We start from the raw sequence: 26,126 nt of genomic DNA, 5'->3' as shown, positions 1-26,126 counted from the left end.
GTCCAGTTGCCTTTTGAAACAGTTCCTTTGGGACATCACTGCAAAGCATTAATATAGGGTGACTCATGAAAACCACTTGTAAACTACAGGTGTTCCAGAATGTAGCAGTGCAGGTAGCAATTGGCGCCATGAACACTGCTCTGTGAAGTACACCAGTTGTCAGTTGGTTTCCAAGTGCAAGTAAAGTGTTACTAACAATAGTAACAATAATAGTTATTTGTTGGACTATCTATCTCCAATAGTTTGACACTTAAGGTTCCTTTAGTCAAACAGTATAATCTATCAGGACATAAGATGCATATCTTTTCTGTCGTGTTCCTGTAGATCTGTCTTTGAAAACCTGGTTATTTCCCCAGTTTGGGATTAGGTTGATGGTTGAACTTCTATTGATTTTTTTTCTTCCATTGTTTTTCTTCTGGATGCCCATGTTAAATTTTTTTCTGTTAATATTACTGGATTTCCCACCACCACCACTTTTAACATATAAGCTGTGGAGAATCTCCTGAAATTGGCCAGCTTCTAAATCCAATAAAATAAATACACAATCAAATAGATAATCAATCCTGGGTTGATTGGTTCTATTTGTTCCTTATTTTTCATCAATATCACCATTGATATATATTTTCAACATTTTACTTCCTACAGTCTTATCAACTGTGGACTTTCTAGCATTGAAGAGAATGTCAGAACTAAAGAATGAGCTAAATGGCAACATGTATGCTGTTTTCTCTGAGTAGCTGGGTCATAAATAGGTAAATACTGTATGAACCTGTTTTTTGCAACTTTTTTTGATATCGATTTTGGGTGTCTCTTTTCAGGTTTTGGACATTCTGATATGGGTGGTATTAGTGCTCTGCCAATGTTCCTTTTCAACAGTCAATTGAAAATGGAATTTTATTTTAATATAAAGACTGTGGAAAGAGTGCAGAGAAGAGCAAGAAAGATAATTAGGAGGCTGAAGGCTAAAACATATGAAGAAAGGTGAGAAGAATTGGGTATGTCTAGTCCAGTGAAAAGGCCTCAGGGTGACTTGATAGCAATGATCCAATATTTGAGGGTTACCACAAGCAACTGAAGGCAAGACGAGAAACAATGGATGGAAGCTAACCAAGGAGAGGATATCTCCCAGAGATTGGGCAGGTCATAATTCATAAAATATATCTAATAAAGTTATAATAGAGTTTACTGGAAACCTATTTGTTTGATATCTAAATTTTAAATTAAACGAATAAACATTTATCATTATGTCCTCATCTGTAGATGAGGTCTCTGAAAGGAGTTATATTAATTTCTAAAGATGTTGCCATTAAGGCCTATGAAAAAAATGGACTGTGTCAACAAAAATAATGGTTTTAGAACAGGATGCCCTTCAATTGACTGCTCTAGATAAATAATGTGATCCATTGGAAGGAAACATGCCTTATTCTGCATTAAAATAGACTGAAGTTGTCTATTTGTTCAATTAAATAGAAGTCCATGCCAGTTGCTTTAATACCGTTTGTAATAGTGTAATAAATATGTTCTAAATGCATCAGAATTTCTGCAGGATTTGAAATAATATTTCTAAACAAAATCAGAAATAAAAAACCAAACAAATGCTAGGGTGAGTAATACTCTGTATGTGCATTTTGTTGTTTCATGTTGGCCTTTGGTTAGTATTGAATTGTTACAGATCATTGGTTAAAATAAAATAAGAATAGTATTACCTGTTGATTGAGGCTTAAGTGTGTATTTTAAATTTATTTGTCATAATAGTCATTTTAATACAAGTGAAAAGTGTTTTTTTACAAACATGAAGCAATTAAATTTGAGATGTACTTAGTTAGCTAGCTGTCATAATTGAGTATGTATCTTTTAGAACAGAATTTAAATGCATGACAAGCATCAGAGGTAAAATTTTCCAAATCAAATCAATCAATGGCAATTTAATTTCTGCCAACAGTACTAGCTTTGCTGCTGTAAATATGAATTGCATTTTACATGTATCCTTATGTATGTTTAGTGTACTAATTATAGTGGCATTATTTTGTTAATTTATACACTTGTAAGGAACTTTGAGAAAAGCATAAACGGTTCCAAATTCTGCGTTGAAATTTGAAAATAGAGTAAATTAAGATACATGTTTGCCCCATCAAAGAAAAATAGATAAACATCAACTGTATAACACATGACATGTTAATATGTAATTATATTAATTACTGTAATGTAAATGTAGATTATATAATTAATTTCCTTTTCACATTTATTGTATACATCTCATCTTAGTCAACAGACAAGAACGAAGCAATGAAAAAATATTCATTACCAATTATCATGGGGTACACTGCTTCTCATCAGATAGACCTCTTTATTAGTTTATACCATATGCTATGAGTGCCAGAAAATGTGGGTCATAACTTTTGATTTTGACTATGCAGTGAAGACTAACATTTTTACAAATGGCTAGATATTATTGCTCAGTTGCGCAGTGATGACCTGAATTGGTCATGAGCTCTTGTTCTCAGTCCACCTTATGTCTCAAGGTCTGTCAGCAGATGCTAATATGCCCAGGCACCTGCTGTGCAAGCAATTGCCAACACATGTACCCCAGTATTAATTCCAAGTAGATGATGGTGCTATTCTTGAATCAGCAAGGGGCAAGAAATTTATTTCAGTATCTCTTTATCCTTTGGAGTTAGATGTAGGTTTTATGTGCCAAGGATCTCTATCTGCTGATCGTTGAATCTGAGCTGCATAGATCCTCTGTTGGACCTACTATTTGTAAATGTACACAGAATCGATATTAATAGTTCTCTAGAAGGCCTTCTAGAAGTATCTCATTTGTATCAATAATAATAAAACATTTTCTAGTAGATTTTCATAATAGAAAATATTAAATTTTAAGAATTGCTTCAAGATTTCAAGAATCATCGGTCTAGTATTAAAATTCAGTTGATTTGTATGCAATTTTCATTTCAGAGACTTACAGTGCAAGAAATAGATGTGAAATGTATGTTTTTCCATATGGAAGCCAATCATATTTAAAATAATTGATTTTTCATAAGCAATGATAATGAGTACATGAAATTTAGACAAGCATAATGTAATATTGGATATTTATAATTCTTAATAAGTCATGCTTGATTGCTTTAAAGGTCATAAAAATGAAGAGCCAAGAAATATTCTTTGCTTCTCTATCTTCTAAAAATAATTATTAGAATTGATGTGATATTATAAGAGCTGTAATCTACATTCAAGGAAATAGTTGTGGAAGAATAAAAATAGAACTTCAGCTGTGACAAATTTGGTGAAAATAAATTATAGAATAATAGTTTTGTAATAAAAACATTTTAAAAATCAGATATGTTATACTTTTCAAATATAAACAGAATGTAAAATTGATGAAATAAAATATTTAATGCAAATATTATTCATATGCAGTTTTTTATATCTTTCTGGAAACCATTATTTCTGCATAAGCCGTAGGTTATTTTGTCAAATCTAGACAAGGGAGTCTGAGATTGTCCTAGAATTTATTTTATTTTAATCACAGAAGGCCAGCAAGGTACAATAGATCATCCCGTAATAATTAGTACTCATAGAGCTTCTGTACAGTTGTAGAATTTTTGTGAAGAGTACAAAGCCAGTAAAGCATATTCCTTTCATTAATTAAAATCAGAATATATTAATCATTTTAAGTGTAGTGAATACCTATGAATCTTTTGAAAATAAATTGATGCAAGTTAAAAAATCCCGCACAAAAGTGTATATACTGTATTTCCTATTGCAGATATTATTAATCATTACTATAACTACTATTTGAAGTTTATTGTGCTGTTTTTTAGAATCTTCAAATATATTTTTTTAAAAAAAACAGATTATATAGTATAATTTGTGCACTCCATGGGGAAAATTCTCAACCATTTCATATTCAAGTAATAATTCAGTGTGATATGCAGAAAGTAGAACAAAGTTAAAAATAGTTTCAATAATGTGATTTGTTTTGAGTTTTTTTAAAGACACAGGAATTACTATTTAGCAGTTTTTCAGAGCCTTGGGTTTTTCAGTTTTATGGTTGGCCATCAATATTTTAAAGGACTAAACATTTATGTGAGTTTATTTAGAAAAAATGTTTCTTTTCTGCTTGAAAAATAAAGCATTTACTGTATTTCAGAGCTTCAGGCCTAATACTTATTTTTCTTTTTATCATTTGAAGTTCTGTTTTAAAGCAATTCTTTTTATCTTCACTGCATGGAAACTCTTTGGATTTGTTAATAATTATAAAGTTTGCGTTATTTTGGATGCTAATTACTATGTAAAATTTGTCTTAGTTGTGCATACAAAATAACAGATTCTGAAATGACAATTTAAGGAAAGAAAGAGCCATGTGATTTTATTTATTAAAATAAATAAAAGTCAACTTTATAACTTACAATGAACTGATGAAAAACCTAATGACAATGTACATAATTGAAAAACAATTGGATAATGAGCCAAACAAAATCCAGTAATGCATGCAGTAATCTGCCACATAATAGACTTCTGGTCCTGCACGCAGTGCGGCAGTTGAGGGGCTCAGGACTCCATGCCCTCCAGCTGAGTTTCTTCCTGTTAGGGGACCCTAAATGGTCCAGAAGCCGCCCCAGAGAGGTGGCAATGAAGGAAGTAAGTCCTGGGGACCTCAGAGAAACAGCGGTCAACCCGATTGATCCAGAAGAAGCCTTCCAGAAACCAACAGGAGAAAGGCTAGCTTAACTTCATAGTCTAGCCCAGGGGTGTCAAACTCAATTTCATTGAGGGCCGCATCAGCATTGCGGATGCCCTTAAGGGGCCGGGTGGGTATGGCGAGGGTGGGTGTGGCCTACTGGTTGGGCATGGCTAGAGTGCATATGGCCTACTGGGTGGGCATGGCCAGCTCTACATCGTTTGCATCAAGGGTGCCTATGGGGACCTGGGCAGGAGTGGGACAGATCTGAGGGTCTCTGGGCCAGGGCCAAGGCAGTGGGTGCCGTTCACTCACTGTTTCCAGGATGGCTTCGTGGGCCACATGAAACCACTTCGCAGGCCGGATCTGGCCCCCCGGGCCTTGTGTTTGACATGTCTGGTCTAGCCCAAGCTGCAAGCAACCAAAGTCAAAAGCACTATTTTAAGCTGATCGTAAATGGTGTCCTTGAATCTGGGTAAGAACATCAATTTTCTCTATCCTACCTATCAATTTTCCTAAAGGGGAGAAAAACATTCCCAAGAAGCAAAAAAAAAAACACCAAAAAACCTCTAAAAGTGAAGAAGGAGGGGTTTTGCCCCACAGTTTTGCTAATGGAAGTGGCGAATTGAACCTTTTATGGAGGCCTAAAATTTGAAAAATGAACCAGTGTTGATGCCTACTGGTGGATGAGGATTATGACAGCTATGGCTTGCATATAAAACTTGGTAAAATATGAAAAAAAAACCTAATCTCTACTTGTGACCTTCAAAGCTTTAACAACAGAGAACAGGTGTGACAAAAAAGAAAATGATCTGGGCTGTAGATAAAGTGAAACTTACAAACTTTAGGGAACAAAAAAAGAACTTTTTTGAACTCTCTGGATTACAAGTTTACAGTCAACTCTGATCTCAAAGCTATTTTCAGTGTGTGTGGGGGGGAATCTGGATTCTTTGTGATCATGGAAATCAGAGATTCATAGAAAAAACTTATCAAGAAAAAATAAATACTTTTCAAGAGGAGATAAATGAGATGTTGCAACTAATTCAAATAACAATGATTTCAAACCACAAAGAAATCCAAAATAACTCTGAAAATATACACCAACTCATCTTTAATTCAATTTTATACCAAGCAAAATCCCAGGAAACTATAACAGAGAAGGAACTGATAAAACAGACAACTGAACATAAATCTGAGGATAGAGACTTAAAGATGGAGCTTTACAAAACAAAGAAGTATGGTTTAATCCAAGTGGAAAAAAATTACAAGAAATACTGGACTTGGAAAAGACAGCTTATATTTCAACACTACAAAATAAACTTGAGGATAAGAAAAAAGACTGGATAAAACAGACTGCAGAGATGTCAGGGAAAATACTGGAACTGGAGAGACAAAAAAATGACAAGAGAAAAAGAAGGGAAAAGATTCTCAATGAAAATGACTGGGCAAATGCCTTTAACAAAGATACTGTACTTGACTCACTTTTTACATCTACAGTAACACCTATAAGAATATGGAAAGATTTGTTGACTCAGCAGAACATATTGATTAAGAATGGCATTGGGCAAAAGAAAAAGGCTAAAGTGAAAATTAAGAGAATAGATAATGGGCCTATCAGAGAGAATACTTAAAAAGAAACACTTATTTGAAAATGGTTAAAGAAATAGAACAATTTTGGATATGAATTTGACTTTAAGAGGGAGAAGCCCCTCAAGTAATATAGTGCTTTCTTTTTCTTTCTCAATTTTATTTTATTGTTGATATGAGTAATATAAAAGAGTTGGAATGGTCTATGTAAAGGAAATGTTTTAGATATCTAAAGGTGATTGACTTTAAGAAAATTATAAATGGATTAAAAATGTTTTGACTAAGAGTTAAAAGACTAGAGGATTAGGTTTATTAATGGGAATATTTTAAGATTAAATACATTTTCAATTATGGTAAAAAAGAATGAATTTTTTTTGGAAATAAAGGTGTTAGCTTATAGGAAATAGGGATTTTAAGTAGTATATTATCTTTTTATGTTATTCTTTTTTTATTCTCCTTCTTTCTTTTTGTAGTCTTATTTGTTCCTTAAGAAAGGTAAAAGTATTGGGTTGGTTTACATTGGAAAAAAATCGATTTAAATACTTAAATGTAATTAACTCTGAGAAAATCTTAACCAGTAAAAATGTTTGGAACACTGTGGGAAAAACAAATGTAAACAAGATCTGTAAACAGGGCATATGATGAAACAACCAGAATGACTAGATAGTAAAGGAATACTATATTGTTGTGATTATGATTAGTAGAAATATTAGAAAATTTTTATACTTAATTATCATTTATTAAAACAATAAAAATTGTATTAACTTAAGGTTGATAAAAGAGAACACTATGGGAAAAAGAGGAAATCATGTAAAGTTATATGGATTATAGAATCTAATTGTTAGTGAATTTTGTTAAATGTAAACCCAGACAACGCACTGTCTACTGAATATTAAGGTGATTATGTTAAAAAATTAATAAAACATATTTTTTTAAAAAAAATCTGCCATATAATATTTAGCAGCAAGATTCAGGAGTCATCAATATTACATCCATTTTCAGAATAAAAAAACATGGTATTGAATATATAGTCATTAAAGAAATATTGTTAAATGGGACTGTTGAAGTCAAGGCAAGATCTGAAAAACCAAAAAACATTTCTACTAGAACTATAAAAAACTACACTTAGCAAAGAGGCTTACAAGAAACTGTTGGTTTAAATATTAAACTGACATGAGAATAGTTGTCTTCAGGTCCTTGTAGAAATTATCTGTAGGGGAGCATTAAAGAAGGAAAACATTTCTTTAACCTCATCACAAAAGTCACAAATATGTATAAAAGAAAACCTTAAAAAGCCTGAAATGTTGAGGGCAAAGTATTTTGTACTGATAAAAAAAAATAATTTCTACTATTACACTAGACATATTTGGGGGGGGGGGGAAGGTGAAGAATTGGAAGCAAAATACATTTTACCATCTGTTAATCACAAAAGTGGCTTTGTTAGGCCCTGGAATTATATGGCAGTTAATGAAAGCTAGTGAAACAGGAAATACTGTGTGGTGAAAGGAAGAAAGAATACAACTAAATATGAACAAACCCCAGAAGCTAATGTCCCACAGTCTTTGAAGAAACTGAAACTGAAAAGAACTTGTCTATTTCAGCCAGAGAAGAATGAAAACGTATCTCCAAATCAGCCATTAAATACTTACAGAGAACACATGTTTTGGAATGGTTGTCACAGTTCTCAAATTTGAAACAGAAATCTATGAGGATGTTTCATTACCCAAAATAGGTAGCACCATCAGTGGTAGTAAGAGTGATGATGTTTGCTCACAGTTTATATTTTAATTGCTTGCCCTATCAGTATTGGTGGGAATGGTCTTAAAGAGGTTCTTTGGTTAGCTTGTTTGGCAGTTCCTTGATTGGGCTATTGTTTACTTGATTGATGGTCTGATTTTAATCTTGGAGTTAAGCTATGCTCATTTGGGTGCTGATTTGGGTCTTTTTGTTCCCTTTTTGGCTTGTTGAGTGTCAGTTTTGCATACTATGTAGATATTGTTTATGTCTATGTGTCTGTTGATGGCTAATTTGTCAGAGTGCCAGGCTTCTAGAAATTGCCTAATGTGTTTGGACTTGGTTTGGTCAATTTCTGACCTATTGTACCTAATGTTTTCTTGTTTTGAATCTGTAAATAACTGCATATAAATAGCACTGTAATTACTATGTTTATCTTTTAACATCCAGAGGTTGTGTCAGCTTCTGTTTACTGAAATATGTGATTTGATGGGATGCCAAAACTTTTCCATTCAATTTGTGGGGTTGTTGGTATTAATCACCATAGGCTACTTGGGCTGAGAAACTTGAGAGGGTTTTTTTTCAACAAATATGGAATATAGCATATTGAGGGAAAAATACGGTACTTTATGCAGTTTTCAGATTTAGGATTAGCAATTTATCTAACATTCACAGTATTTCTATTGCTGGTTAAATGAGAGAAAGTGATAACAAACATGTCTGTTTGAAATAAGTATTTTAATTTTAGGTTAAAATTGGAAAAGGAGATTGGTAATGCTAATTGCATTGTTTTCATATTTTCTTTGTAATGTTTTAATCAAAGCTAATCCTTTAAGAAAGGGGGAATACAAGAAGGGATTTTTTTCCTTCTATACTTCTGTCTCGTTATCATTTTGTGTTTGTTTTGAAATGAATTCTGGTTTTAATCTCCTGAAAATGGAAAGACAGAAAAAAAGATCCAGCAAAATCAAAAGAAAATATATTAATCTAATAAAAAGAGGACAATGTAAAACAAAGTGAACTATATGTGAACTTTGTATAATAAGTAAGCCAATATCTAAAATCAGTAGGTACTACAGCAGGGGTGTCAAACTCAATTTCATTGAGGGCCGCATCAGCATTGTGGTTGCCCTCAGGGGGTCGGGTGGGTGTGGCCTGGGTGGGCATGGCCAACTGGGTGGGTGTGGCTAAAGTGTGTATGGCCTACTGGGTGGGCATGGCCAGCTCTACATCGTTCGCATCAAGGGTGCCTATGGGGGCCTGGTCAGGAGTGGGACAGATCTGAGGGTCTCTGGCAGGAGGAGGGTCTCTGGGCCAGGGCCAAGGCAGTGGGGGCCGTTCCCTCACTGTTTCCAGGATGGCTTCGCGGGCAGCATGAAACCACTTCGCGGGCCGGATCTGCCCCCCCGGGCCTTGTGTTTGACATGTCTGTACTACAGCATCTATTCAGATGGGCAGAGTGTTATAGAAAGGTTTCTTCTCTAAAGATGTTGAAGCCTCTACATATATCTGATTCTCAAATTGGCTGTTAGATACATTGTCTTTGGCAATGCTTAGCAAGTTACTTTTACAAATATCCCTGGAAAATGTTACCTGATCTGACTCTTTAGGATAGCAAAAGGTTAACAGACTAATTTTCTGTAATCCTGTTTTGTGGACTTTTTAATAACCTTTGCTTGCCTTTCCTTTCTTACTCAGTGTAGTATTTTAGGACCATTAATATGTTGTCTGGCAACATAGCCATTTTGTACCTAATTGGTTGGTTTGTTTATGTATTATTGATAAAGTCAAGTCTTGAACTCCACTTTCCTTGGAGGCTGCTTGATAAATGCGTCAGCTAATCCCATGTAAGACATAAAATTTTCTGCTGTAGCATAATACATAACATTGCTTTTAGTTTGTATTTCTAAAAGAACCTGGTTGTGCATTTTCAGTGAGCTGTATCTAACAGCATGAAATAAAATCAGATACATAATTCACACTGTGCTCTACATTGCCAAGACTTCAGCTGTGTTGCTTTGTAATGTGCAGGAATACCTGTTTAGCTTTTAAATCAGTTTGCTGACTATTCTGCCTTATAAATGGTCACCTGGTGAAAAGCTATTTGAAATATCTGGAGCACATCGCCTGGAAAAGGTGAAGAAAGTAGTTTTAGCTTGGAGGAAAATAGTCTTTTCTGAAAATTTCAATAGGTTTTTTTTAAAAAAAAATAAAGAAAATAAAGAATTAAAAAAACACCTGTAATTTGATCAGAAAACCTGAGGCCATGGAGATAAAATGTTCAGTGCACATGTTTAGGTTAACTATTAAAACAATGTGATCATTAGAGTGGAGCTTTTATGTCAATGGCTGCATTCCCTTGAGAACTATCTGTTGGGATTTATAGAACTTTTCTTTCTTTTCTTTTCTTTCTTTCTTTCTTTCTTTCTTTCTTTCTTTCTTTCTTTCTTTCTTTCTCTCTCTCTCTCTCTCTTTCTTTCTTTCTTTCTTTCTTTCTTTCTTTCTTTCTTTCTCTCTTTTTCCTTTCCTTTCCTTTTCTTTTCTTACATCTATATCTATCTATCTATCTACCTATCTATTCCTCTTGATATCCTTGTCCTATCAATAGTAGCAACTCAGAGGGGTTTCAGTTCAGATCAGGTTGTTTTCTCCTGTCCTTTCTATACATTTGTTAATTATTATTTTGTTCTTAGAGATTTTGATACATCATATTAATAATAATAATAATAATAATAATAATAATAATAATAATAATAATGTTGGAAGGGACCTTGGAGGTCATCTAGTCCAACCCCCTGCTCAGGCAGGAAACCTTATACCATTTCAGGCAAATGGCTGTCCAGTCTCTTCTTAAAAACCTCCACTGTTGGAGCATTCACCACTTCTGGAGGCAGGTTGTTCCACTGGTTAATTGTTCTAACTGTCAGGAAGTTTCTCCTTAGTTCTAGGTTGCTTCTCTCCTTGACTAGTTTCCATCCGTTGCTTCTTGTCCTGCTTTCAGGTGCTTTGGAGAATAGCTTGACTCCCTCTTCTTTGTGGTTTCAATACAGTTTTGAGGTACTCTTTAACATGTGCTGTTTCAAGTGCTCATATCAGTCTGATGATTATGTGTGCCTATTTCCATTTGCATATGATTTACCAGTTGTATCCCTTCATGTAACAAAGGATATGACAACTGCTGATTACCTTCCAATTAGAGTGTTGTAATGAACATCTTGTGCAGATACCCTTGAAGTTTTCGAAACTGACCCACAGGGTACTCAAATCTATTCCACTGGGAGCGCCTGTTCTAAGCTGCATTGATTTCTAGTCCAAATTTAGGATACTTATTATTATGTATAATCTGCACATGACTTGGACCTCTCCTCTTTAAACGAATGTAGCCACCTGAGAGTTCCATAGATAAAAGTTTTCTGTATTTACTGCATAAGCAAGTTTAGCTAGAACCCACCAGGGCTACAAACTTCACAGTGGTAACATCAGCATTATGGAATTCAATTCCTCCATCACCACAGTGTGATCTGCCTTTTCAATGATACATTGTAAGAAAGTCTTAAAACATATTATAATTAGCTAGTGAGTTTATAATGTGGATGCTATGTATTTGGTAATTACTTTGCTATTGTAATGTGATGCTTGTTTATAATTTTACAAATTTTGCTTTATGCTTTACTTTGGTCTGTGTTTATTTTTGGTACTGATCACTATGTGTAGGTCAGTCTTGCTGGAAGCCTGCAATATATACTGTAAATGCAATAAAGAAATAATAAACCAAAAAGATTTAGAAATACTTCTGGATACATTATTATCTACTAAAATATTGCGCTCATTTTCATTTCCTCCAGTAAATTACTGACTAGCAGCTCACTCTCTCCATTTACAGAAGCATAGTTTTATCAAATCTCCCTGATTAAATCCATAGAATCAGAACAAACCTGTTTAATTAGAATATAGCTAGGAATTTAATTAACTCCCAAGGTGAACAAACGGATCAGTCCTAGAGGAGATCAACCCTGACTGCTCCTTAGAAGGCCAGATCCTGAAGCTAAAACTCAAATACTTTGGCCACCTAATGAGAAGGAAGGACTCACTGGAGAAGAGCCTAATTCTGGGAAAGATTGAGGGCAATAGAAGAAGGGGACGACAGAGAATGAGGTGGCTGGATGGAGTCACTGAAGCAGTAGGCGTGAGCCTAAATGGACTCCAGAAGATAGTAGAGGACAGGAAGGCCTGGAGGAACATTGTGCATAGGGTCGCGATGGGTCGGACACAACATCGCAGCTAACAACAACAAAATTCACAAATGGCATTCCAATACATACATAATATAATATAGAATATAATCCATAAAAATGGCTTCCTCTCCAGAAAGTACATTATTTCAAAATTCAGAGCTTATTTATTATTAAATTCATATTCCTCTCATCCTACTATTGAAGCAACTCTTAAAACAAATGAAAATCCATTATCCAGAAGACTTAAGAATACAATATTTGTGAGTTACATATAACTCACAAATGTTGTTGTATAGCTGTATCCTGGTGAAATGCTTTCCTGGAAGTGATAATCTTAGCAATATAAAACAATCGTTGTAACATTAAATTCTGGAATTAGCCCCTTCATACCCATATGTTGAGATGTCACACTTTTCTTTTTTCCTAAAATCAATATCCATTAATCTACTCCAATAATTCTATTCCAACACACTGGTAGAAATATGTCTGGCTAATGGTGACCTATATTAATATTTACTCCTGATTTTTATGATCAATTCAATGGAGTTGCTTTCCCCCCCCCTGCTGTCTATTTTAAGTCCATTCAGTTTAGAAAAAAGTTGAGTTTGGTATTTTTGGTGAGTGGAAGAAATGTTAGCCTGAGAGGATTTCCATTTATATTTGAATCTGTCTGTTTAATCAGGTGTGGTGAAGAGTTACAGACATACAAAGACCTATAGCTAATAGGGCCCTCAGGCCACCTCTCAACCTGCACTTGTCATAGTTCATTTGGGTTTTATTTTTTACTATCCTAGAACAGTGTTTGTGGGGTTTGCTATTCTTATGTGTCACTTTCTCTGGAATTGTAGCTTTAAAGATATTGTTCTTGCTAAGGAAAACTAAAGTTAAAAGAAAGGGAGTCAAGTTCAGAGCCTGGTCCCAAGGTTGTACATTAAACTATGAAGTTGAAAAGAAACACCCCACCCCACCCCCCAAAAAAGATAAAGAATTGTTGCTGTGTAAAATACATGGTTACCAGCTGAATTTAACTGGACAAAATCATACAATGGTGTGAAGTGTACATGTGTAGATTTAGGTCTGATTAGTGACTGAATTGATGATCACATGTGACTAATGTATGTATTGCATTAAATGTCACCAGATACCGTTGTATAAAAACATAAGCCCTTCCATGAACATTGTTAGCCCTTATTTAACCCTTTTAGTTTTCCTTTACATTTTAAAAAAGATTATTTTTAAAAGTGCTGGAAAAAGAATAAGATGGAGTTGCAAAGTGTCCAGATACCATAATATCATGGCATTGATATTTATCTTCTGATAGCTCAGTAGACAGAATTTACTTTAGGTTGTACAGGTATAATATGAAAAGAGATTGTACATTGAAGCTAGATAGTTTTCATAATAAATACATCAGTATAGCTAGTCCTCAGTTAACTATGCAAATTGGGACAAATTTCTGTCGCTACAATCAAAGCTTGATAACATGCAAATGCATCACTTAGTGACAGCACACCTGACATTCCCTGTTGTTGTCATTAAGCAAAAATATTAAACAAGCTCAAGTGGTTTGCAAGCAGGCCAGCAAGCTAGGCAGGGGAGAATGTGCAGGCAGCCAGCATGATGCAGACCTGTCTGGCCAGAGATAGCTACTGCTGGATGGGAAAGAGTACATATGTGGCAAGCAAAGCTGAGCTGCGAGTGACTACTGTCAGGTAGGAAAGAGCGGTGAATAGTGACATAGTTGTGGCTGGGCCAAAGGTGTCTACTGTTGGGTGTGGGAGAGTGCAAGCAACTTATCAGAGCAACTTGCAACATTCCTTGTCAGCTTCTCTGTTAATTTTGCTTGTGGAAGGAAATGTCACAAATGGCTTTCAAGTGACTGCAGGACACTGCAACTGTTGTTAAGTTTGAGCCAGTTGCCATGTACTACTGACTCTGGGGCTTTGGGTTGGCCAGAACTTCAAAGACCAGTTATAAGTACTGGTTGAATAAGTTGATATTTTTGATAAAGATAATTCAGTGATACTGTTTTCATAAAAGTAGCCCCTCAGTTACAATGGTGCAGAAGGACGGGACTTATGACTAGTCCTCAAAGTTCTGTAAGACTTTCTGATAAGCATTTTGGGATAATGAAAAAAAAATTTTGGAAAACCCTGTCCTAGAAACTTGTCAGTTTCCATTTCTTGCTTTTGGTTGTGATTTCCTCTATCACAACAAGAGTTTTTAAACAGAAGAACTGGGGTTAAGGAGAGGTCTTTTTTATTTTCTTCAAGCAAAACCTTCTTCTCCCCCACTCACTTCTTGAGACTAAGTGGGCAATTCCCCAATGTCCATGTTATCAGATATGTTCAACCCAGAAGCAAAGATCAATTCCCTGTCTGACAGATTTATGTATTAACCACTTGTAAGCAACCAGAACAGTGAATTGGGCTTGCCCATTCATCACAGAAACCTTTACCAACCTGATGCCTTTTAGGTATGCTGCACTATTACACATATCATGCACAGCTACATATATTTTAAATGCTTTAAATATGAGATCCTTTTTCTTTTAATCCAACCAATTCTACTTCAAATGAAAATTATACCTATTTCTATGTGATAGTCACATTCAAGTATGTGGGACTTAACAAGCCTCAGAAGGCTCTGAGTTATCTGAATTAAGGACACAGAATATCTACCGTATATTGATTGTCCCTTTAAAATTTATGTCAGTGAGGTTTAATTTTGTCTTCAATAAAATGTTTGTTTGTAGTTTCAAGACTCTAGCAGTCTTTTAAAAATGTATTTAACCCTTAGGGTAAAAAAAATGAAATCCCACAGAGAGAGGACATAGTTCACCTCTACATGCCTACAGTCTCACACAAGACGTGGTAACATATCCTGGGATATCTTTGATATGTTCACTATGTCTCTGTCTATTCCTCTTCTTCTCTGCTAAGCTGGATCCTGCTTGTCCTACCCTGCTGTGTTCAGTGCTGCATCTTTCATTGAGGCTGTATGCTGCGCAGAGGGATGGTAATAATTCTGGGACTCAGCCAAGCACTGACATGTGCAACTCAAGGCGGAAAACTAAAGAGACTTACAGCCTCTCTCAAGTGTTGCATTAATTTATGTCAGCAGTATAAGTAATAAGACAAGTCTGGGTTGACCTCTCTTGTATGGCTTTAAAATTTATCCCACTTATATTCCACATTTGACCTTAAATTTGGTTCTGCTAGACATCTACACAGCAAATGAGTTAATAGAAGTTGCAAACATTGGACAGGTGGTGGGGGGAAGGGAAGGAAAGAGGGAGAGATGTATTTATCGGAGAATTAAAATACATATGATAGCCCTAGCAAGTGAAGGCAGATTAAGATTTGTCTTTTTTTTATTTCTTGAAATGTTCGAAGGAAATAAGTGATGCCAAATCAAGATTGACTGTGGACTTAAAAATGTATCTAGAAGATAAAAACAAATTTAAAACACTGCTATTCAAAATAGTAGAAGAATAGTATGGGTTAATTATTTGGAATAAAATAAATAAATCAAAAATTAATGTTTTGCTGGTAATTCATATTAGGGTGGTTTTCAGATGTTTAATGAAATGATGTGAAGGTTTATTTGGGGCAAATCTACATTATATCTCTTCTTTAACTTAGGTAACTTGAATTTTCAATTAAATATGTTTTATTTTCCAGATTTAAATTTAGCTACTTTGCAATATGTTGGCTACCAAATAGTGATGGAAAAATCTTCAGTGTGTGCCTTTTTTTGGGCTCCTTCCTGAGCAAAATCACCAGGCCAACACAGAAGCATGCTTTCATTCTTTCAGCAAGATGAATGGTTCCTACTTACACATTCTGCTACTGTGGCGTAGTCCATAACTGGATCCCTTCTACGGTGCTGCCACTGGCATCATCTGACTAAAAATAATACAGAGAGAGACACAGCCTATTAAAGATGGTGGCTGGATTTGCTTTCTTCTTTCAGAGTTCTTCCATGGGTAACATAGGAAAGGGGCTAATATACAGGTGATTTTTTTCTTGAGTTTGATGCAGTACAATAAGTATTTGTATTGAGATTATTGAATAGTCTAATAACAATGACATTTTAATTTTCTATGTGATATGACATGATTTCTATTTCAATTATGAAAATTAGAATTTTTAGAGGCACTACCAGAAATGAGCTTACATGTGGCCTTTTTCCTTCACCTCTCCTTGGAAATTTCAGGCTATTGTGTAAATCACATATTGTGCTGCCAAGTCAGAAGAATAGAATTTCAGTTTTATAATGATGTATCATTTACAGAGCTATTCTGTTTTGGGCTGTAAAGGTTTCTATAATAAGATTTTTTCCCCTTCTTTAGTCTAATGAGTAGATAATTCACCTCTTCAATCTGTCTTTGCTTTAGCCATATTTTACCAGTCCTAATTTCCAAATTTCACCATTTTCTCTCATTACAGATCTTAAGAATTACTGATTCTGGGCTTGGTTATATTATTAACTTTTTTTAAAGATGCTTTTTACTAATAATATAGGCTAAAAATAATACAAACCCTTTCACAACCATAATATTAAAATACAAATAAATCTCTATGTGATGCTCCATTGTTTGTTCATACATACCCAGAGAGATAGACAGACAGACTGATAGCCCTCCCAGATAAACCAGACAGGAAAAGCAACAAGGGGAACTAATTCTACTTTATTTTAAGGGTTCATTAACAGAATCTTGGAAGTCTGAATGTATAAACTTTCCACCACCATTTTTAACTGCTTAATCCAGGGGTTCCCAACTCCTATGCGGCGACCCACTACCAAGTCATGGCCTATTTGGAACTGTGCTGCCAGCATGCACGTGCACACATGCACACGCGCACACACACACACACCTCAACTCGTGCACACAAACTTGCAGTTAAGCTGTGTGTGCATGTGCACCTGTGCTGGCCCACTGCTCACATGAATTGAGCTGCATGTGCTCTGGCCTGCCGCGCATGCAGTCTAGTTCCTCTCTCTTCCCCCAGCTGGGCCGCCAAGTCGCAAAGGTTGAGGACCGCTGACTTAATCCATTATGGCAATTCCTATGTTTCTTTCTCTGACTGTTAAGCTACTGGGCAATCTTGCCTCTGTAGTTTCCTAGGCAGCATTTCTTTTCCCCAAGATCATCCACATTTTCCATTAAACACATAGAGACACAGACATACACTTTGTACTAAACTGCCCTTTATGTGCAAAATTTAATTATGTGTCATAAGATCTGTGTCAGCTCTTAGTGACCACATAGATGGACCATTTCCAAGATAATATATTTCCAATCTGACCCTTTAAGTCTCTCAGGTATGAAACCCATTGCTGCTATAAATTGTTGTTGTTCAGTCACTAAGTCAGTTCAGTAGCTAACAGGCTTTGGAAAGACTGAATGGCTCTGGATTTTGAATGCTACTGGTTCCAGGACTAATTTGTTTTTGGTGTTGAATAGAGTTGCATTGTTCCAGGTTGTCTCAGTGTGCAATCTGAGGCTCCCCTATACTCATGACTTTTGTTTGATGAGCAGGTTGCAGTCATGGCTAGGAAGGCCTTTGTACAGCTTCATCTTGTATGCCAGTTGTACCCATTCTTGCTTACAGTCACTCATGCCTTATTCATCTCCAGATTGAACTACTGCAATGCACTCTATGTGGGGCTGCATTTGAGGAGTATCCAGGAGCTTCAGCTAATACAGAATGTCATGGCATAGGCAGTTATGTATGCTCCTAGAAAAGTCATGTTACACCTTTGCTCTGCTAGCTGCATTGGTTGTCAGTTTGCTTCTAAGTCCTGTTCAAGTTGCTGGTTTTAATCTTTAAAGTTCTTAATGGCATAGGCCATTTTTATCCTCTCTTCATGGGCTGAAATATTTTTTATAAAGCATAGAAAAAGAGGAAAAAACAGCAATAAAAGCAGGCAGTAAGGAAATTAATCAAAATTAAATCTATTTCACACCAGCACCATTCATGATACCTCTCCAAAGCTTTCTATCTTTGCTAATCCTTGCTTCTACCAAATTTGGATGGTATATTGCTTTCTACTTTGTCTTTAGTTCTTTAAGCATCTTTTCTTTCTTTCTGGGGCTATCATCTATTCCATCCAGTTACACCTTTCTTGATTTTCTATTCTTTACAATATACTCATTCTTTCTCCTTATGTTGTTTTACAATTGCAGTATATAGCCAAATTACTTCAACATGCTTCCTTCATATTGGAAAGCATTACACTGTATATGTAACATAATGCAGGGTTTTTACTTCAGCCAGGTATACAATTTCTGTTTCACTATTTCTGCCTTAGTACTACAGATACCAACATTGAGCAAGAAAAGCTAGAGGCAATATGTAGACTGGAACAAAGTCATACATAAAGCCTGAGTATTGATTGATTGATCAAAGGTTCTGAGTTTTAGTTCCCCCTTTAACTTTATAAGATAAGAAAACCTGTCAGCCTTCTCTCCATTTAAAAGATTAAGCATTTCTACAGCTCTACAAAAGAGAGTAGTTTTAGCTCTGGAGGCTTTAGAAAATATCCTTCCAATAGGACTTTTTTTTAAAAAAAAAGATGGCTATCAACCTGAGTCAGGAAATTATTTCAGTTACAGAGGTAGTAAAGAAAAGTTCTTCACTGTCTTTGTAAAAATAATCTGAGGGAATCTTCTGTACTTTTCTAAAGACATACAATATATAGTGTGTTGTGGGCATCTTATTTGACTGTGACTTTTGAAAATCAGACTTTGTTCCAATTTTCCTGTCCATTAATATAGGGAACATAAGACAGGTTTGGTCAGTCATATATGAACAGAACCCTACTATTCTAAAGAACTTTTATGGGGTACCTCGTTGCAGTATAATTATTTTTGCAAATGATTCATTGAATCTAGGTGGTGGTACACTATAATATTAGGAAAGTTTGGGATATACCAAAAATTTCTGAAGGTATTGAATAAAAATATATTTTTATATTAGTCCATTAGTGGGGGAAAGTGGCAAGAAAGTGACAAGCAACAGGGAGAAAGCAGAAGTATTTAACTCGTTTTTTGCATCTGTCTTTACACAAAGGGAAAAAACAGTCCAATCTACCAAAACCAGTGCCATAAAAAACAGAATAGAAAAGCAAGTTAAGATAGGCAAGAAAATGGTAAGTGAGCACCTGTCCAGCCTAGACGAGTTCAAATCACCAGGACCAGATGGATTACACCCCAAGGTTCTCAAGGAACTGGCAGACGTGATCTCAGAACCACTGAACTATATTTTTCAAAGATCCTGGAGCACTGGGGAACTACCAGAGGACTGGAAGAGAGCTGATGTAGTTCCCATATTCAAAAAAGGGAAAAAATAGATCCAGGAAATTACAGACCTATCAGCCTGACCTCAATACCTGAGAAGATTCTGGAAAAGATAATCAAACATCAAATCAGCGAACACCTTGATGCGAACAAAGTTATCACTAAAAGCCAACATGGGTTTGTCAAAAACAGATCATGCCAGACAAATCTTATTGCATTCTTTGACCAAGTGACAAAACTAGTGGACCAGAGGTATGCTGTAGATATAATTTACTTGGACTTCAGTAAGGCATTTGATAAAGTAGATCACAACCTACTACTTGATAAGATAGAAAAATGTGGGTTAGATAGCATTAGAGCGCCTTGGTGGAGCAGTGGGCTAATGCCTCCTTAAGTAACACCAGCTGCCTGCAATTAGTGCAGGTTCGAGTCCCACCAGGCTCAAGGTTGACTCAGCCTTCCATCCTTCCAAGGTAGGTAAAATGAGGACCCAGATTGCTGGGGGCAATAAGCTGACTTTGTAATAATGCCGCTTGGGCGGGGGGGGGGCAAAAGCCCTAATAATAAGCAGGCATATACATAGAATGAAGGCTATTGCTGAGCACATTGATTTGTGCTTTAGATTGTAAACTGCCCTGAGTCTTCAGAGAAGGGCGGGATATAAATGGGATTTTTAAAAAAATCACCACCAGATGGATTCGGAGCTAGCTGACAGGCCGTACTCAGCATGTGGTCCTCAATGGAACTGCATCTACATGTAAGGAAGTGTGTAGTGGGGTGCCCCAGGGCTCTGTTCTGTGCCCAGTGCTCCTCAACATCTTCATCAACGATTTGGATGAGGGGATAGATGGGGAACTCATCAAATTTGCAGACGACACCAAGCTGGCAGGAATAGCCAATACTCCAGAAGATAGGCTTAACATACAGGAGGATCTGGACAGACTCGAACACTGGGCACTATCTAACAAAATGAAATTCAATTGTGAAAAAAGTAGGCAGGAAATATCAAATGCACAGGTATAATATAGGTGGTACCTTGCTCAATAGTAGTAACTGTGAAAGAGATCTCGGAGTCCTAGCGGACAATCATTTAAATATGAGCCAGCAGTGTACTGCAGCTGCCAAAAAAGCCAACACAGTGTTAGGCTGAATTAACAGAGGGATAGAATCAAGCTCAAGTGAAGTACTAATACCACTTTACAATGCCTTGGTAAGGCCACACCTGGGATACTGCATCCAGTTTTGGTCACCACAATGTAAAAAAGATGTCGAGATTCTAGAAAGAGTACAGAGAAGAGCAACAAAGATGATTGGGGGACTGGAGGCTAAAACATATAGGGAACGGTTGCTGGAATTGGGTATGTGTAGTTTAACGAAGAGAAGGGTGAGGGGTGACATGAAGCAGTGTTCCAATATCTCAGGGGCTGCCACAAAGAAGAGGGAGTCAAGCTATTCTACAAAGCACCTGAAAGCAGGACAAGAAGCAATGGATGGAAACTAGTCAAGGAGAGAAGCAACCTAGAACTAAGGAGAAACTTCCTGACAGTTAGAACAATTAACCAGTGGAACAACCTGCCTCCAGAAGTGGTGAATGCTCCAACACTGGAAGTTTTTAAGAAGAGTCTGGCCAGCCATTTGTCTGAAATGGTATAGGTATAGGGTTTCCTGCCTTAGCAGGGGGTTGGACTAGATGACCTCCAAGGTCCCTTCCAACTTCTTCTTCTTCTTCTTCTTCTTCTTCTTCTTATTATTATTATTATTATTATTATTATTATTATTATTATTATTATTATTTAATCATCTGCCATATATATATATATATATATATATATATATATATATATATATATATATATATATATATAGTCTAAAATGTGGATTACAATAGGCATGAAGAAAAATTATATTTTAAATATTATGCTATCAGTTTAATTGCTGATTTGATTGATGTCATTTGAGTTTAATCATAAATCTGTATTTAAGGGAAGAAAATGTATAAATTATCTGTCATGGTAATTTCATTTATAACAATATGGACATTTATTTTTATTCTATTAGAAAAAATGTTTTATTAACTATTTTGATAAATTTGCCTGAAATGTTTTGAACATTTACTGTTTTTCCTTATTTTCTAAATGGGTGATATGTTAAGGTACAGTATCAGATTGATTTTATTTTTCTGCAGAAAAAAAATCAGAATCTACTAAAAATAATTTATTGTTTTTATAGTACTTTTTCCTTGTCAGAAATGTTCAAGTCACATTTTATTTCATTATCCTAACAGCAGTGTGTGTGTGTAAGTGTATATGTATATATGGTGTACATGTGTCTGTGTGTGTATACACACACACACAAGTACATATATACATAGTACTGAAAATGAGCCATTTTATTTTAAAACAGATTGCAGATGAAAAGAAACCATTCATTGCTTACTGTAATTACTAGAGCACTAATTACCTCTAATCACTGACATCCAGGGTCAATAAGGATGACAACAGAAACAGCCTTTCAAAGCAAGCTGTAATTTTTTTTATTATAGCTATCACATTTTGCTAGAAGCGTTAAAAGTTGTTGATTTATATTTTTTTTCTGTTTGCAGTTTGACGGTGAAAACATGTATATGAGTATGACAGAGCCGAGCCAGGAGTATGTGCCAGCCAGCCAGGTGGGTTAATTAATCTTCTCTGTCTTGTTTCAAATTGTAATTAAACAAATTCAAAGAATTGCATTGCAAATGAGTGGCACTATCAGTAACTGCTGCAATCAGAAATAATCATAATTTATAAACAAAGCATTTAAGCCTTCTTTCTAGCTAATGAGATAGCACCGATAAAGCACCAGAGTTGACAGTTGCTGAAGACACTACTTTGTTTGTGCTCCAGAATGGAAGCAGCTGTTTTGCCAGCATGATCATTGCCAAACAGTTGTTATACCTTTAGGAAGTAGTCTTTACAGGTGTCTGCTATTTATCTAACTGCAGTCAAGTTAATCATTGTCAGCCACAGGTGCCATAGACTACTGTCTATTGCTTTACTGTTGTATGCAGGCCTATTTGACAAAATGGCTGATTCAGATTTGAAGGATGGTGGACAGTCTGTCATAAGTGGAAAAGCATGCTATCTAATTGCTTTCCAATCCATTGTTTCTCTTATTCAGAAAAGGCCTGCTAGCATGGGAGGAAAGTCCAGCTAATCCAGAAATGAGTCACAAAATAGTTGATCACATGTGGGTATACCAGGGGAATAAAGATAATGAGTCTTCTTCCATTGCTAATAGATGGTTATTAATAGCATAATTGTTTTAAATGTGATATCTCTATTTATATAACATGTCTAGTAGCCATTAAAATATATGCTTTTTCAAGCCTTTGAAATAGAGCTCACATGATTAATGCACTGTAATTTCTCTTGTTTGTGCTATATCATGTCATTGGAAGAATCCAGGTTTTTAAGGATTGGAAAGGATTTTCTCAACCACATGTTGGCAATATAGAATCATAGTACATAAAGTCAGTTTATTAAAGCAAAGATCTGACTCAGTATGTTGCTTTCAGATAAATTTGTAGAAGGAGAGACAGAGGGATCAGCCTAAAATCCCTACATAATCACAAGGAAACTAAGTTCAGCCTCCCTTGCATTCCATTGACCACTCCAAGCAAATGCTAACCATTAGTTCTTTTAGACATTGCTCAAGACCTATATACCTATAGCAAAATACTTAATTATGTAAATGCAGACAATGCACTAATATAAGTTAATGTTCATGAATGTACATTTTTGACTATACTGAAAAATGGGTGAAAAAGTACAACCATCTAATTATCTGATTGATAGTTCCCCCTGTTCTTTATGGATAGATCATGCACTATATACATGCAATTCAATTGGCCTATAAACATTTACATTTGGCATGCCTATGTACAACTTTATCCAAGAGTTGAAAATAAATCAAAATGAATTGAAAGTGGATATAGGTTAATGCTTTTGTTAGAAGTATCTAAATAGGGTCCCTAAATGGTTCAGTAGGAATCTGTTTTTTTCTAGAATTGATCAAGCTGAGATATCAAATTCCCATATTTATGCACATGACTCTTGTCCTAGTTTCAATGATGATGATATCCATTCAGTTGTGTCTGAATCTTGGCAATTCTATGGGCCAGGTCTCTCCACATCTTGCACTATTTCTTTGAGTTGTTCTATGCTCTGGCTGGTGTCAAATTTGATGGTGTGTTATTTGGTGGTCTGGTTTCCTTTTACCACTAACTTTTCCAAACATAATTGCTTTTTCCAGTGACTTCCCTGACATGACACAGCCTAACTGGTTTTACTACTCTCACACAATTGCTGTGTTAGTTCATAATTTATTCATCAACAGATAATACCTGATGGGGGAATATGGGTTTTTAAATTGATTTTTAGTATTTATTATTGTTGTTTTTAATCGGGCACTGGTTTAATTTCCTTTTAACTTTTGTATTGTTATTTATATATACCCTGTGAACAGCCCTGAGTCCCTAGGGAGAAGGGCGGTATAGAAATCAAATAAAACTAAACTAAACTAATACTTAAAGGTTATCTCAGACACTTGCCTGAATAATTTGGATTTTAAATAAGAGCACACAGAAGAATAGTCCAAAATCAGTCCAAGGTTCCAGAAGCCATGCCAGGGTTGTCAGTCAGTCCAGAAGTTAGAGATTCAAAGTTTTTTACATAAAAAAGTTTCACAGAAATATCACACAAGAACCAAAGATCAGACATTGTTTTCAGCAAGGGGAACATGGGTCAGGACTGGGCAAGAGATTTACTCCCTTGTTTGGCAAGGAACTGATGGAAAGACTCTACTCTCTACTTGCCAGTTAAGGGGATTGGGAGGCTTTACATCAGGGGTGTCAAACTCACAACGTCACATGACATGTCATGATCTATTGTGACTATTTCACCATTGCCGGTAATGGGGTGAACACGGTTTTGCTATGATGCATCCAGCCTGCAGGCTGGCAGTTTGACACCCTGCTTTACATTATCTCCATCTGGCTGTTCCAGCTATGCAGGTAATGCTTCGTGTGACCCTGGGTTCCTTGTCCTGAGGTTTATATCCACAGGTTCAGCTGGAACCTTTTCTTAAGAGCTTCAGTTATGATAGTTGTAATCCTTAAATAGCTGTGATGTAATTCAGTAATTAGAAGTTTGTAAAATATAGCCAGGTTCCTGGGACTACATTTAAGTAAAAAGCATATCACTGTTATGCTGTTTTTTAATTTAGGAAGGTTATTTATAATGTGTTCTTTGTTTATAAGCTAGTTGGTTGCTTTGGGAACAAAAAATATTTTAATTGAAATATCACCAAATCTATTCTAAGGGGTCCAGTATTAATGCAGTATATAACAATGTCAAATAATGGTTTCCCTCAGATTATAGATTTTTTAAAATTGAATTTTCAAATAAACATCTTATTCAGAAATTGATTTCCTTAAAAATGCATTTTAAGTAATATTTAAATGGAATATTTGAAAACTACTGCATATACTTGTCATAATTATAAGTTTACTATATTTCTTTAATAACATAAGGATCCTTTACAAAAGTAGATCATGTTGTTCAGTATTAGGGAGTGAGGCAGGGAGGCAATTAATTCTTTTGAAGCAATGAACTGGTATGATTGAACTTGCTTATCTGAAAATTCTCTGCTTTGCTGATAATTTTTAACATAAATGTTTGAGTAAAAAAATTGGGAGAGATATTTTTGTGTAACCTTTGTGCCCAAAGCTTGTCTTGACAAGTTTAGCAGTATTGTTAGATTAAAGCAACTAGACATCATCTTGTTTATATCTTCAGGGCTTTGAATCAAAAGTAGAAAGTGTAGAAGCACAAACTCTCTGAATGGCTGCTGTTACAAAGCAGCTGCTACTTTTCAGAGAATCATTATGTTTCTCTTTACAAGAACCAATAGTAAACCACTGCATTTTCTAATGTGGTCATTGCCTTCTGCTGATCTTCTACTTGTTGTTGTTGTTAGTTGCAAAGTCGTGTCCGACCCATCGCGACCCTATGGACAATGTTCCTCCAGGCCTTCCTGTCCTCTACCATCTTCTGGAGTCCATCTAAGCTCACGCCTACTGCTTCAATGACTCCATCCAGCCACCTCATTCTCTGTCGTCCCCTTCTTCTATTGCCCTCAATCTTTCCCAGCATTAGACTCTTCTCCAGTGAGTCCTTCCTTCTCATTAGGTGGCCAAAGTATTTGAGTTTTAGCTTCAGGATCTGGCCTTCTAAAGAGTAGTCAGGGTTGATCTCCTCTAGGACTGACCGGTTTGATCGCCTTGCAGTCCAAGGAACTCGCAGGAGTCTTCTCCAGCACCATAGTTCAAAGGCTTCAATTCTTTGGCGCTCAGCCTTTCTTATGGTCCAGCTTTCACTGCCATACATTGCAACTGGGAAGACCATAGCCTTGACTATACGCACTTTTGTTGACAGGGTGATGTCTCTGCTTTTTAGTGTGCTGTCTAGATTTGCCATGGCTTTCCTCCCAAGGAGCAAGCGTCTTTTAATTTCTTGGCTACAGTCCCCATCTGCAGTGA

General features: G+C 35.8%; 1 protein-coding gene across 1 annotated transcript in view; it reads left to right on the top strand.

Annotated features, from left to right (window-relative positions):
- Positions 1-26,126, top strand: part of TOX (thymocyte selection associated high mobility group box) — a gene marked incomplete at both ends in the record, with an annotated part of 225,648 nt that overhangs the window by 90,697 nt on the left and 108,825 nt on the right. Inside the window, one exon of the mRNA XM_083361215.1 lies at positions 22,149-22,214. Coding sequence (XP_083217341.1) covers positions 22,149-22,214 — 66 coding nt within the window. The remainder of the gene's footprint in view (positions 1-22,148; positions 22,215-26,126) is intronic.

Source organism: Vipera ursinii (assembly GCF_947247035.1).
Source record: "Vipera ursinii genome assembly, chromosome: 3".
NCBI classification, from domain to species: Eukaryota; Metazoa; Chordata; class Lepidosauria; order Squamata; family Viperidae; genus Vipera; species Vipera ursinii.
This window is presented reverse-complemented; position numbering and strand designations above follow the sequence as displayed.